The 14854-nt window shown below is 44.6% G+C and overlaps 1 protein-coding gene across 2 annotated transcripts; it reads left to right on the forward strand.

Annotated features, from left to right (window-relative positions):
- The first annotated feature begins 1147 nt into the window (after nucleotides 1-1147).
- On the forward strand, nucleotides 1148-14681 carry LOC146976701 (uncharacterized). 2 transcript variants are annotated; one of them, XM_085794558.1, is made up of 5 exons: nucleotides 1148-1191; nucleotides 3211-3348; nucleotides 13464-13577; nucleotides 13763-13841; nucleotides 13992-14681. In XM_085794558.1, exons 2-5 carry the CDS (start codon nucleotides 3260-3262, stop codon nucleotides 14316-14318), a joined length of 609 nt encoding a protein of 202 aa, XP_085650684.1. In that variant the 5' UTR covers nucleotides 1148-1191; nucleotides 3211-3259; the 3' UTR covers nucleotides 14319-14681. The 2 variants fall into 2 exon arrangements, with proteins under 2 accessions (XP_085650684.1, XP_085650683.1); XM_085794557.1 differs by lacking the exon at nucleotides 1148-1191 and having other exon boundaries at nucleotides 3164-3348.
- The last annotated feature ends 173 nt before the right edge of the window (nucleotides 14682-14854 follow it).

The raw sequence follows: 14854 nt of genomic DNA on the forward strand, positions 1-14854 counted from the left end.
GCAGCTTTACCGCCTGAATCAGCCTGTGGAGGAGGTGGCGATGAGCCGCTGCTCTCCTGCTGTCTGACAGCCGCTGGAGAACAGCTGGGACTTTGTCTGTGGTGAGTGGTCTGTCATTAGTCATTAGTTCACTGACTCATTAGAATGAATGAGAAGAGGAGCAGCTGGAAACTGTCTCTGTGTCCTCACCATTCATGTCTGTTATTACACACAGCAAACACTCTGGGTTAATGTAAGTATCTGGGTTGTGCCCATGAAAAATGTGCCAAATCTTCTCTGCCAAGTCAAACATTTTTGAACACTTGTAGGATCAGCTTGGGCGTGCTGTTCATGCCAGAGTGACCAACACAGCCACGTTGACTGACTTGTGACAAATGCTGGTTGAAGAATGGGATGCCACCCCACAGCAGTGTGACCAGGCTGGTGACCAGCATGAGGAGGAAGTGCCAGGCTGTGGTGGCTGTGTATGGTTCTTCCACACGCTACTGAAGCTCCTGTTTGTTAAATGGATAAATTGTAAAATTGCCAATATGTCTTGTTTCTTTACATTTCAATAATCCAATCGACCAAACACCAAACAATAGTCAACAGCAGAATAAGATGTTTGACTTGGTAGAGAAGATTTGGCACAACCCAGATACTGACTTCTGCTGCTCACCCCACAAGCGCATGTTCCTTACAAGTGTGGCACCATTTAAAAGGGTAATAAACAGGCTTTCCGATCCTATCCTATGTTATTTATTTCCAAGAAGCATTGTTACAACAAAGATATAATCTACCAAACACAAATTTCCTTACTTTTTGTGCAATGTTATTTGTATGGATATTTTGTGGTGCATTGTTTGAAACGTTGGGTTATCACTTTTGTTCCTTTACTGGACTTTGGTTCCACCTGCCCTTGTGTTACTGGGGACAGGTTTTTTTTTTGTAAATCTGTGAATTAATGGTCTCACTGTTCTGTCTTTAAAAAAAAAAAAGTTTTATGAAGAATGAACCTTTAACCTGCAACATGCTCATAGAGCAGGGTTACATTTGTTTAGATTATCAACTGAGGGAGAACGAAATGGAGCAAAGAGCAGTAGAGCAGGTTTGTCCAGGTAAGACCACGCCCTCGATGTCCAACAGGTGAGGCAACTTTCATAGTTTACTTTGACCCAGCGGTTGTGTCGCAGTTTATTTCCTCGTGTGAAGGTAAGGTGAACAGTCTGAATGTTTTCCTTGTTAACACCTGTCGTTACCTGAGTTCAGAGCTGTAACTGTAAAGTCTGGACCGACAGAACCGTGTCTACCGTGTTGTGTGGATGTTGTGGGTAGAAGCGCTGGAATGAGAGCAGAAGCAGAGTTAGTGGATGGTCAGTAGTTGAACACAGAGTGGTTCTTTGTGTGCAGCTCCACTTCCTGATGACTGGAGGCAGCTTTACCTGAATCAGCCTGTGGAGGAGGTGGAGATGAGCCGCTGCTCTCCTGCTGTCTGAGCCACTAAGCACGGCCTGAGCTGTGACTTTGTCTGTGGTGAGTGGTCTGTCATTAGATTTACACTACAGAACTGATGTGGACTCAGTGGGGCGGACTGAGGGGCTCACAGGGTTTTTAAAGGAGCATTAACACAAATACAGCAGTAATAGCATAAAATAAGCTGAAATATGCAAAAGATAGGTAGGGGGGAGCCATAACTACATTTACAAAGAAATTAGCCAACAGTGTAGTGTCCGAGGGGCAAATGCAGAATTTGTCTTTGTTATGACACAAGCCGGCCCGGCGCCTGCTGCGTTCGATTGCACTCAGAACTCGGAAAGATTCATCCTCCGAATCGGAAAATGCAATAGTAAATTGTAATGTAGCAGTGTGGCTGCTTACAGTCACTGAATTTCTCGGTAGAACACTTTCTCTCCACGTCTCTGTGTCTTTCTTCAGCTGTCCTCTCAGCGTTATTAACGCGTTAACGCAAAATTATTTTAACAGCACTATTTTTTTTTTAACGAGCAATTAACGCGGGCCACTCTGTAGTTTTGGAAAACAGAGAGGCTGCTTCTCTCCAGACGCGCATGTGTGTAAGTTACTACGGTTACTGCGACTCTCCTGTCCCCCAGATATTTCCGCAGCTGGATTTACATGATCCGGTCTGAGAAATGAAACTTCATGGATTGAGGAGTCGTCCCACTGTGGTCTGCACGTCACACCGACTATCGTGCATTTGTAGGAGGAAGTTGTTGTTGCTGTTGTTGCCGTGTTGTGGTTGTAGAGGTGCCGCTTCGACTAGAGAATTTTTTTTTCCCTTTTCCCAATCGCACGTTCATTCAGCCTGGTGAGGGAGGAGGAGGAGGAGGGAGGAGGAGGGGGTGAAGAAAACCTGCATGTTTGTTCTCCTCATGTCCTACACTAGAGAACTTGTTCTTCTTATCACCAAATGAGGCTTCTCTCTCTCTCTGACAGCTGATTTTTAAATACCATAAAGCATAACATGTATGGAGGAGAGACACTCACTTGTTGTTCAGTTCAGCCATTTTGTTTAAACTTATTATTCTTACAACCACCACTTTTTTGTCCATTAACTAGTCCTTCAGACTTTGTGCTATTTCAACAATTAATATATCAAAACGTTCAGCTTTTCTGCGACATAGGTGCTATGACTTTTCTCTTTTCAACTATTCATACTTTTTGCAATATTAAACTATTTCTGATTTTTTCCCCCCATAGGAATTGGATTGGAACAGTCTTCAAACTCTTCAAATCTTCTTACTTCTTTCAGCCTCTAAAGCTTCAGCATACTTTCTGCTAGAGACTTCATTCAAATTCTAAGCTGTAGACAAACTTTTTAATATGGATATGTGTTGTAATGTGTTTGAATTGTATTTGTGCTGTAATCAGGCTGCCATTGGAAATGAGAGCTTGCTCTCAATTGCCCCCCCTGAATAAATAAAGGTGAAATGAAATGAGCCCATTCCCCTTGTGCATGTTGAAAGTACGGTAAATTATCGGTCCAAGACCGGAGTCAAAAACATTTTGTTGTCAAGGTAACATGTCGTTAGAGTGGATAAGTTCCATTCATGTTTACAGCATCTGGACCCTCACAGACTCTTACACTCTGTCACTTGCAGCTGACGTCACTTAATTCAGTGAGGATTCAGGGCTTCAGTCTTTAGGGGGCAATTGGGCCATGATAGACATATGAGCTGCTGTGCAGATGAATGATGTGTGTTTCTTCTGCAGGTAAAGCTACAAAGTGTGTGTGAGCTGATGTGGATGTGAGCTCAGCAGCATGGATCAGTGTGAGGACAGAGAGGAGGGAGCCCCTCCCTCTAAAACCACTCTGTGTGGGGGACGTCAGAGCCAGACCACAGGTCAAAGGTCAGAATTTAAAACAGTCAGAAAGACTTTACTCTCGAAAAGTCAGATATTGTAACACACTTAATGGAGGCTGTAGCTCCGGGCTGGCCTGTTTTATTCCGAGCATGACAACAACAATCACATTCTCTTCACTTCCGATATCCCTGCACGTCAGCAGCATACAGACTCCCTCTGCTGTCGAAAAGTGGCAATTACAATGTTCTGATTCATCACAAACAAGTTGACAAATACTGATCCTTAATATATAATAATAATAATAATAATAATAATAATAATAATAATAATAATAATTAAAGCCGCAAGCGGCGATGACGGGCCCTCGCTCACCCATGCGACCGCGGGGCCTGAGGCATGTTGGGGCTGCAATGTTTTGTTCATCCACCAGGTGGCGCTAAGCAGTTGTGGGTGGGTGCATTCAGGGGCGGCCCCTCATCACTCATGTGAAGTTTGGAGTGAATCGGACAAAGCATGAGGGAGTTATGAGCAGTTGATGGTTCATCCACCAGGGGGCAGTAATGGGATGCGTGCAGGTGTGTTCAGGGTCAGCCCCTCATCACACATGTGAAGTTTCGTGGAAATCGGACAATGTTGATGTAAAATATGCCACTTCCTGTTTCCACTAGGGGGCAACATGAGTGAGATCGCCTATGAGCATATGGAAACGTTGAGGTCGTGACCCTGGACCTGTGTACCAATTTTCATGATGATACGAGTTCATTAAAGCCATCAAAAAGCCAAACGTATTTTCATGGCGAGGAATGGTCGCCGCGTCGCCACACGGTCGCCATTACTCGTAGCTTCACAGCGTTGATGATGTAGCTTCACCACCTTAGTCTGCATGTTTTAGAAGTGGAATGAAGTTAATGGAACTATGTGGAATCAGTACACGTTAAAGGAAAACCTGGCCACTTCCTGTTACCACCGGGGGGCGCTATGAGTGACGTAGGACATTAATATATGGGGACGTTCAGGGCGGAGCCGTCATCATGTCCAGTGAGTTTGAAGCTGATCAGATAAAGTATGTGGGTGTAACCGATGGGTTCTTTTCATTTCATTTCACCAAAAATCACTTTATATTACAACTTTTAGTTTTAATACATGTTTTTCTTTAATATTCGGTTTTGGGGGCTTTTATTTTGTTAGTTTTATTTTGGTAACGTAACCTTTCCTTTCCGTCAACATCCTGTGCACGTTGCGCCGTTTCTCTCAGTCCGAAAAATGGCTGATGAGAAGAGGTAGGGGTAAAACGTGCTAGTGCTTAAAATATTTGTTGATACTGTGAAATGTATGTTTTCTTTGTGTTTTAACCAGGCGGTTTTAATGCCATGGTTTTTTGAGCTAAACTTGAGTGAATGGGAATGTTATGTGTGCAGTTGTGAGTGTATTTTGCACGGTGCTCCGAGTGACGGTCGTGAGTCTAAGCTAAGCTAGTCTCTCATGCAGTTGTTATTCCTCCCCTCCTCTAGAGGTGTGTGAGACTGAGAAGAAGAGTGCTGTGCTGTACTAACAATAATATTGCTGTACGCAGGTGAGCTCCCATTTGCTTTTGTGTATTTCTTTTATTGCATTTGTGATGATTTCACGTTTCTTATTCACCCTTTTGGTGTTTATGTTCATATGTGTTCTTATTTACTTACTAAAATATTGCCAGTGGGTCTTGGGGGGGTTGTTTGGTGATTGTATTATGACCATGAGAATGAGATTAGGAGTTACACATCCAGTCCGAAAAATGGCTGATGAGAAGAGAGGTGTGTGAGACTGAGAAGAAGAGTGCTGTGCTGTACTAACAATAATATTGCTGTACGCAGAATAAATGTCCCCTGCTGGCCGAAAAAGAGAACTGTGGTCCTTCTTTCCTCAACAACACAACACAACGCAGACCGGTTACAGTGGTGCCGTGACCCGGATCCACGCTGCTTCAGACTGGTTCTTCGTTTCTTCTGGAGCTGTGGATCAACACCAGCTTGGTCACATGGGGTTGCTACCCGCCAACCATCTTCATTAATGTATCTTTTGGTATAGAAAAAAAAGAAAAAAATTGAAAAGTGATTTTGTTCAGCTATTTTGTATTTCCTGTTCTGAGGGTAAATTTGATATTTTTCTGTATTTTATTGCGTACAGTTGGGTGCTGTTTAGAAATTTAAAATGGCATTCTTTTGGGAAAAAGCTGGGAAAGTTGATGATGACAAAAATTCAGCTGACATTTTTAATCTTTCTGTTGGGAGGGGAAGATTTCTCAGTGAGTTAGCCAGTACTCCAGTCAGAGGTGCAGCAAATGTTGGTTCACCCGCTCACTGTTCCACACGTGCACCTGGTAATGTCGCACCTAGTTCCAGTCAGGGTGCCACACCTTCAGGTCTTCCAGACACGACAGACCCAGTGTTAAATGACTTGATAACACATATTGCTCAGCAAGTAGGACAGACCATAAGAGATCAATTGAGGGTTGATTGTGATGGGAGGGATGTTAAAGGCACACAAGCTCAGAGCAGTGTTAGCCAGATACCCAGTGACCCTACTTACCTCAACTTGACTGGTACCAAGTTAGTCCTACAGTCAGACGTCAGAGAGCCTCCAGTCTTCAGAGGAGATGACTCCGACAAGAACACAGTCTGTGAGTGGGAAGAGTTGATGGGAGTTTATCTCAAGAAACGAGCCACGCCTCCACACGAACAGTACTTTGAAATAATGTCCAAGCTCATGGGAAAAGCTAAAGACACAGTAAGGATAACTCTGAGGAGCAGTCCAGACATGAGACCTCAAGAAGATCCAAAAATCATCTATGACATTCTCAGGCGACATTTTAGTGATGTAACTTTTTCATGCATGCCTATGGCTGATTTTTATAGCACCGTCCCAGTGCCAGGAGAGACCCCTGTAGATTATTGGCTCCGCCTGAACAAGGCCGTTGATGCAGCAGAGGAAGGTTTGAGAAGGTTAGGCAGACACATGGAAGATCCTTGTCAGGAGGCAACCATGATGTTTGTTAAATACTGCCCTGATCCCACTCTCACTGCTATTTTCAAGCTTAAAGCACCAGATAAGTGGACAGCTAGTGAAATTCAAGAGCACATTGATCGCTACCAACTTGAAATGAAAGAACACACTCTCACCAAATCAAAGCGCCTTAAGCCAGTGACAGCTCAGGTTCAGACTCCTGCACTTGATGATCTTGGGAAAAGCTGTCATTCAGTAGAGTCGCCTGCGCAGAATGAGAGTCTTGCATCATCCAATCCCCCCTGTAATGAGAAATGCCTTCAAGTATTAGTTAGCCTTTTTGAAAATGCACTATCACAGAAGAGTAATGCTGCTCACAAACCAGTCTCCCCAGGACAGTTTCAGCAAAGCCCCTGCAGGGTCTGTAAGTCCACGGAGCACTCCACGCTTGCGCATTGCAGGCAGAAGCGCCTGTGCCTGGCATGTTTCGAGCCGAACCACATAAGAAGAAACTGTCCTAACCGTAAGTCTGACCAAGCTCGGAGTGCCTCTCCACCACAAAACCCTCAGCCTTTAAACTAGCGGGCCTGCATCTGGCGAGGGGATGTGCGGGTGAAGAAAAAGAAACCCTCAACAGTGTTGACGAGCAGCACTACATAAAAGCATGTGCGGCAGCACCAGTTGGTGCTAAAGTAATAGTCCAAAGTACACAAAGACTGGGTCCTTATGATGAACTGTTTTATACCCCAGTTACAGTAAACAACACATTTCAGGTGCAGGGGATGATAGATTCAGGTTCCATGGCCTGTACACTAAGTGAGCAAGTAGAGCAGAAGATGTTGAGTGAAAATGTGCTTTCAGAACCTTCTCCCTTGACTCAAGAAGTTGTGTTAGTGGGGTGTGGAGGAACATTAACAAAACCTAAGTGTATGTATGAAGTTGAAATGAAGCTGTATGGAGAGACCTGTGTTGTGCCTGTCCTCGTAGTGCCTGGCCAACGTGATGATTTGATCATCGGCACAAATGTCATCAAGTTTCTTATGCATCAACTGAAAGTAACCGATGACTATTGGCGTCTTGTCTCTAGTGGCAGTCTTCTTCCTGAGTGTGAGCAGTTCCTGGACCTCATGGCGAATTCTTCCGGTGGAGAGGTGAAGAGCTTCCGGACAGGATAGGAACTGTCAAGCTCCAGCAGTCAGTCACTCTGCTGGCAAGACAAGAACATCTAGTCTGGGGTAAACTGCCAAATAATGTTCCCATGTCACCAGGCAGCACAGTAATCGTGGAGCCCACCTCATCCAAGTCCCTCCCCCGTAACATCATGATTGGTCGTGTAATCACACCTTTGTGGGGTGATAGGTGGATTCCCATGAAAGTTACCAACATGTCAGACAAACCTATTACATTGAAGAGAAACAGTAAACTGGCAGACGTGTCTCCCTGTTTAGCTGTAGAAGATTTTGAGGTTTTCCAGGGCACCAGTCAACCTGAAACAGTCAAACATGAGAAAACACATGATGAGGGCAGACCAGTGGACCTAAAGCAGCGACTACAACAAGCTGGGCTCACTGACATCGACATTGATCAATGCCACGCTGGTTCGATGGGAAAAGAAAAATTAGTTGAGCTGCTTATCAAGTACAATGACATCTTTTCAAAACATGCACTGGACTGTGGTGAGGCAAAAGGGTTTGTGCATCGCATTAGGCTCACCGACGAAAGACCATTCCGCCTCCCTTATCGGCGAGTACCACCAGCCCACTACCAGAAGCTGCGACAGGTTCTGTCTGAAATGGAAGAACAAGAGATAATAAAGAAATCAGTGAGTGAGTATGCATCCCCACTTGTTTTAGTGTGGAAAAAGGATGGGAATTTGAGACTCTGCACTGACTTTAGGTGGCTTAACATGAGAACTCTCAAAGATGCCCACCCACTGCCACACCAATCAGACTGTCTGGCTGCGCTGGGTGGAAACACCTACTTCAGCACAATGGACCTGACATCAGGTTTCTATAATATCCCGATGGCAGAGGAAGACAAAAAATACACTGCATTCACGACCCCCATGGGACTATATGAATATAATAGGATGCCGCAGGGTCTCTGCAATAGTCCTGCCTCATTCATGAGGATGATGCTGAGCATATTTGGGGATCTGAACTTCAGTAGTTTGTTGTGTTACCTTGATGATTTACTTGTTTTTGCTTCAACAGAAGAGGCAGCTTTGGAGAGGTTAGAGACTGTGTTCCAGCGGCTCAGGCTTCACAACCTCAAACTGAGCCCCAAAAAATGCCACTTAATGCGGTCATCAGTCAAGTTCTTGGGCCACATTATAGATGGCAGTGGTGTTGCGGTGGATCCGGCAAAAATTGAGGTCATCTCCAAGATGTCAAAAGCGGATCTCATGGAGGAAGACGGCTGCACACCATCGGTCAGGAGGATAAAATCTTTTTTAGGGATGGTTTTTTATTACCAACATTTTATCCCCAATTGCTCCTCTATGGCCAAGCCCCTTTTTGCACTCACTGCTGGGCAGAAGAGGCGTGGTAAAGTCCGAGCCAACTCCAACGCTGGCTCTTACAGAAAGCTCAAACCCTCTGATTGGACAAATGAATGTGATGTAGCCCTGTGTGACTTGAAAGAGAGCCTTTTAAACTGTGTTGTCCTCTCACACCCAGATTTCTCTCGTCCTCTCATCCTATCCATCGATGCCTCACTGGACGGACTGGGGGCTGTATTGTCACAAATTCCAGCTGGTGAAAAGAAAGCCCGCCCCATTGCTTTCGCCAGTAAGACTTTGAGCAGCTCTCAGAAGAAATATCCAGCCCATAGGCTGGAATTCTTAGCCTTGAAATGGAGTGTGTGTGAGAAGTTTAGTCACTGGCTGAGAGGGCTCCCTTTCACAGTATGGACTGACAACAATCCTCTCACCTACATCATGACTAAACCAAAGTTGGATGCGTGTGAACAGCGCTGGGTGTCCAAGCTCGCCCCTTACACCTTCGACTTGAAACACATACCTGGCACTAAGAACACAGTGGCTGATGCTCTCAGTAGAGATCCCTTTGCAAGAACAGTCAGTCATAGGCTCATCACTGAACATTACAGCCACCTTCTCGCTGAAGCTGAAGCTGTCAGTCAAGATGGCATCCAGGATGCCTTCCGATTAAAGGTCCAGTCTCATCAGGTGAAAAGGACAGCTCGTGGTGTTGCCAGGTCTCAACATGATTTTCCTAAGTGTAACTGTGATGCTGTAGCTGTTAAAGCTTTGTTAGACAATCATGACCAGTGGGAGGCTGCTAGTGAAACCAGAGCTGTGGAGCTGATTCAGTCAGTTCAGAACCTGCTGCCGCCTGGGCAGGATGCACTTCCTGCATTTACATTGGAGGAACTACAGCACAGTCAGGAGCTAGATCCCACTATTTCAAGCATCATGTCATTTGTCATCCGCAAGAGGCGTCCCTCTAGGCGTGAGAGAGCAAAACTAGACGGGAAAGCTATGGTGTTTATTAAACAGTGGGAGAGACTCCGGGTTCAAAATGGTATCCTCTACAGAGTCATTAAAGATCACATCAGCAAACAAAGGAGACACCAGTATGTTTTGCCTGATAGTCTCAAAGAGAAAGCACTACATGGCATCCATGATGTTGCTGGGCACCAGGGGCAGGCAAGGACCCTGCATTTAGCAAGACAGCGGTTTTTTTGGCCCAAGATGGAGTTTGATGTGAAGGAGTATGTTAAGTGCTGTCAAAGATGCATTCTAGCCAAAACACCAGACCCCTCGGCCCGAGCCCCACTTGAAAGTATCAGGACTTCCGCTCCTATGGAGTTAGTGTGTCTGGATTTTTGGAGCGCAGAAGACAGTAAGCAGCGCTCAGTGGATGTTCTCGTTTTAACAGACCACTTCACAAAGTTAGCCCATGCTTTCCCGTGCACAAATCAGACTGCAAAACAAGTAGCTAAAAAGCTGTGGGATCACGTCTTTTGTGTGTATGGTTTTCCTGATCGCATACACTCTGATCAGGGGGCAAACTTTGAGAGCGAGCTTATAGCCGAACTGCTGTCACTTGCTGGAGTTTCAAAATCACACACTACAGCCTACCACCCCATGGGAAATGGAGGAACTGAGAGGTTCAACCGAACACTTGGAAACATGTTACGGTCTCTCCCTCTCAAAGAGAAACACAAGTGGCCTCAGCAAATACAAACCTTGACATTTGCATATAATGCAACAGTACATGAGACCACAGGATACGCGCCGTTCCAGCTCATGTTTGGTCGTATCCCAAGGCTTCCGGTAGATGTTATGTTCAAGCAAGTGCTTCAGGATCCAGTGGTTGTTGATCACACAAGCTATGTAAACACGCTGATGTCATATCTCCATGAGGCAGCCAGAGTTGCACAAATACATGCAGTGAGAGAACAAGACAAGCAGGCAAGGAGCTACAACAGAAAAGTAAAAGGCACTCACCTGAACATAGGAGACAAAGTACTGATTGCAAACAAGACTGAGAGGGGGAAGAGAAAACTAGCTGACAAGTGGAGTGCAACAGTGTACACAGTTAAAGACAGAAACCTGCAAACTCACACATACAAGCTGGAAGACAGTAGGGGTGACACAAAGATAGTACACCGCAACCTGGTTTTGGACATCAGCTTTCTGCCTGTGGTGACAAGTGAAGAAGGGCTGTGTGACACTGAATCTGAGGACCTGGATTGTGAGGAGGAAGAGGATACAGGAGACAGAACAAGTGATTGGATAATGAGTGGATCAGAGGACATTCAGAGTCAGGAGACCAGGAGTGAAGGATGGGCTGACACAGACCAGTCATGTCAAGATACTCCAGAGCTGGATTATGACGAGCCATCTGAAGATGACCAAAACAACCACTCAACCAGAGACAATGACATGGACAGTTTGATAGTAGAACCTGACTCAGACTCCCCAATCCTGTCAGATGTGTCTTCAGGACACCCAGACACTCAGTTACATCCAGAAGACTCACACGCTGACGCAGAGACCAAGTCACATTCAACAAACCTGAGACATGACACTGACACACAGCATTCTTTAACAGACACAGACAATGTTGTCAGGACACGGGTGGGTCGGGTTAGTAAGAAAGTCAACCGGCTCATTGAGTCTATGGTTCAGAAACCTTTTTATTTTAGAGACTTGGCAGGTTCAGTCAGCAGAAAGTCTCAGTCACTCCTCACATTGTTTTAAGAGGGCAGACATGTTTTTTTATTTTCTTAAGCTGTGAAGATGTATTTAAGGGACACTGAGACAAATTGTAATGTGTTTGATAGAGGCAGGTAGTTGTATGGTGTAAAAGGCATCATATTAATCTAAGAGATGCTAAGGCTTGATCACCCTTATGTTTTCTCTGAACCTATATTAGTAGGTGGCTCATATGGCCGATGTTAAAGCTGAGGTGCTTTCAGTGAGCCCTGGCCGGGTTTAAGCATTAGGGTTCGGGTGTCCCAGTGCTTTACTTTGATTTATTCAGAGGTATGGTCTGGATTTTGGTGAAATTTAGGAGGGGAGGATGTAACCGATGGGTTCTTTTCATTTCATTTCACCAAAAATCACTTTATATTACAACTTTTAGTTTTAATACATGTTTTTCTTTAATATTCGGTTTTGGGGGCTTTTATTTTGTTAGTTTTATTTTGGTAACGTAACCTTTCCTTTCCGTCAACATCCTGTGCACGTTGCGCCGTTTCTCTCAGTCCGAAAAATGGCTGATGAGAAGAGGTAGGGGTAAAACGTGCTAGTGCTTAAAATATTTGTTGATACTGTGAAATGTATGTTTTCTTTGTGTTTTAACCAGGCGGTTTTAATGCCATGGTTTTTTGAGCTAAACTTGAGTGAATGGGAATGTTATGTGTGCAGTTGTGAGTGTATTTTGCACGGTGCTCCGAGTGACGGTCGTGAGTCTAAGCTAAGCTAGTCTCTCATGCAGTTGTTATTCCTCCCCTCCTCTAGAGGTGTGTGAGACTGAGAAGAAGAGTGCTGTGCTGTACTAACAATAATATTGCTGTACGCAGGTGAGCTCCCATTTGCTTTTGTGTATTTCTTTTATTGCATTTGTGATGATTTCACGTTTCTTATTCACCCTTTTGGTGTTTATGTTCATATGTGTTCTTATTTACTTACTAAAATATTGCCAGTGGGTCTTGGGGGGGTTGTTTGGTGATTGTATTATGACCATGAGAATGAGATTAGGAGTTACACATCCAGTCCGAAAAATGGCTGATGAGAAGAGAGGTGTGTGAGACTGAGAAGAAGAGTGCTGTGCTGTACTAACAATAATATTGCTGTACGCAGAATAAATGTCCCCCTGCTGGCCGAAAAAGAGAACTGTGGTCCTTCTTTCCTCAACAACACAACACAACGCAGACCGGTTACATGGGCGTGAGAGCTGTTCGAAGGTGAAATGGCGAGCAAACGAAAAGTCGCCAAAATCCTCAAGGCCCCAGAAGCCACGCCCTTTGACCTAGAGACCTGCGGAGCACAACTTTTGATCAGAGTGGCATCTCGGTGGTCTCTAGCCAATTTGAAGTCAATCGGACGAAATCCCTAGGAGGAGTTAGATCAAACAGGTCAAAAGTTCAAATCAAAATGGCTGACTTCCTGTTGTGATTTCACCATGACATTAAGAGGCTTTTTTGTGCGTCTTGCCATGTTCTTTCTATAAGCCCACCAAATTTCATGCGTCTAGGTGAAACACAAAGGCTTGGCTGATGTTTTGAAATTTTCTAGGGGGCGCTATTTAGCCATTTGACCACGCCCATTCCCAACGACTTTAAAATATAAAATTTTTCGCGAGGCCTGATGTGCATGCCAAAATTTACGCGTTTTGGGGCATGTTAAAGCCCCCAAAAATGCAATCCTTTTGAGAGACAAATAATGAAAGAATAATAATAAACAGAGCAATTACAATAGGGCTTTCGCTGGGCGACTTGCAGTCGCTGCTCGGGCCCTAATAATAATAATATTAAACCTTAAGACATAAACATAGTTTCTCCACTGACCGACCCAATCACTGTTACTGTAAATGTAAACATGAATAAACAAATAGAAGTGGGTGCCTCGTATTTAAACACTTCTCCACAATATTTTTCATAATTTTTTTCTCCAACATGCACATTTATCAGTTGTGTTGTTGTTTCAGATTCCAGCAGCAGAGACCAGACTCTCCTGAACCCAGCTGTCTGTCTTTAAAGAGCAACATGTCAAAGGATTGGGAAATTGACTTTAAAGGAGGACGTGGATCAGCTGATCAGATGTAAGCTGTAACTGACAGTCAGACTCAGGTTATTGTAGTAAAGAACCAGTTTGTACGACATGTTGTTGGACCAGGTCTGAAACCAAAGTGTCTCTGTCTGTTGTGAACATCCTCAGGGGACATATAAAGTCCATCTTGTATTATCTCTCTGTCCTGATGTTGACTTGACACTGATTCCTCCACAGAGTGGAGCAGGAGAGCTCAGAGGTTCCCAGTGGTCAGTCTTCCCAGCAGCATCAAACACACCTGGACTCCATATTTATGGTGAGGACATGTCCAACAGCTGCTGTTACATCTGTTGTGTTCACAATCATCTCCATGCTGCACTTTGATTGTCAGTCTGTCCAACATGAATCTGATGTTTGTGTCCATGGTTTTAGTTTGATGCTGTCACTCATAGAGTTTCTGTTCCAGCTGCTGGAGGAGAACATGGTCACTTTTGTCAAGAACGAGCTGAAGAAGATCCACAAGGCTCTGAGTCCAGATTACCCAGAATGCTCAGGGAGTCAGAGGGAGGATGAGGAGGTGTTGGACGGTGAGGATGAAGAGCAGAGGAGGAGCAGCAGAGAGGCATTAGTGAAGATCACAGTGAACTTCCTGAGGAGGATGAAGCAGGAGGAGCTGGCTGAGCGTCTGCAGAGCAGTAAGAGGATTTCTCTAAATATTCAACATGATGGACAAATGAGACGTTCACTGACATCAACATATGGAGGGAAACATGTTCATATAGTCGTTATTTAGAGGAGTTAAAATGTTATATTTTCTTTATGAGTTTTACTATGTCTTTGTTTATTCAGGAACTCCTGGTCCAGTTTGTGGACGTAAACTCAAATCTGCCCTGAAGCAGAAGTTCCAGTGTGTGTTTGAGGGCATCTCTAAAGCAGGAAACCCAACCCTTCTGAACCAGATCTACACAGAGCTCTACATCACAGAGGGAGGGGCTGGAGGGGTCAATGATGAACATGAGGTCAGACAGATTGAAACAGCGTCAAGGAAACCAGACAGACCAGAAACAACCATCAGACAAGAAGACATTTTTAAAGCCCCACCTGGAAGAGACCGACCAATCAGAACAGTGATGACAAAGGGAGTGGCTGGCATTGGGAAAACAGTCTTAACACAGAAGTTTACTCTGGACTGGGCGGAAGACAAAGCCAACCAGAACATACACTTCACATTTCCTTTCACCTTCAGAGAGCTGAATGTGCTGAAAGAGAAAAAGTTCAGCTTGGTGGAACTTGTTCATCACTTCTTCTTTGAAAGCAAAGAAGCAGGAA

This window comes from Trachurus japonicus, chromosome 13, assembly GCF_045865225.1.
Source record: "Trachurus japonicus isolate A0001 chromosome 13, Traja_1.0".
In the NCBI taxonomy this organism is placed as follows: domain Eukaryota; kingdom Metazoa; phylum Chordata; class Actinopteri; order Carangiformes; family Carangidae; genus Trachurus; species Trachurus japonicus.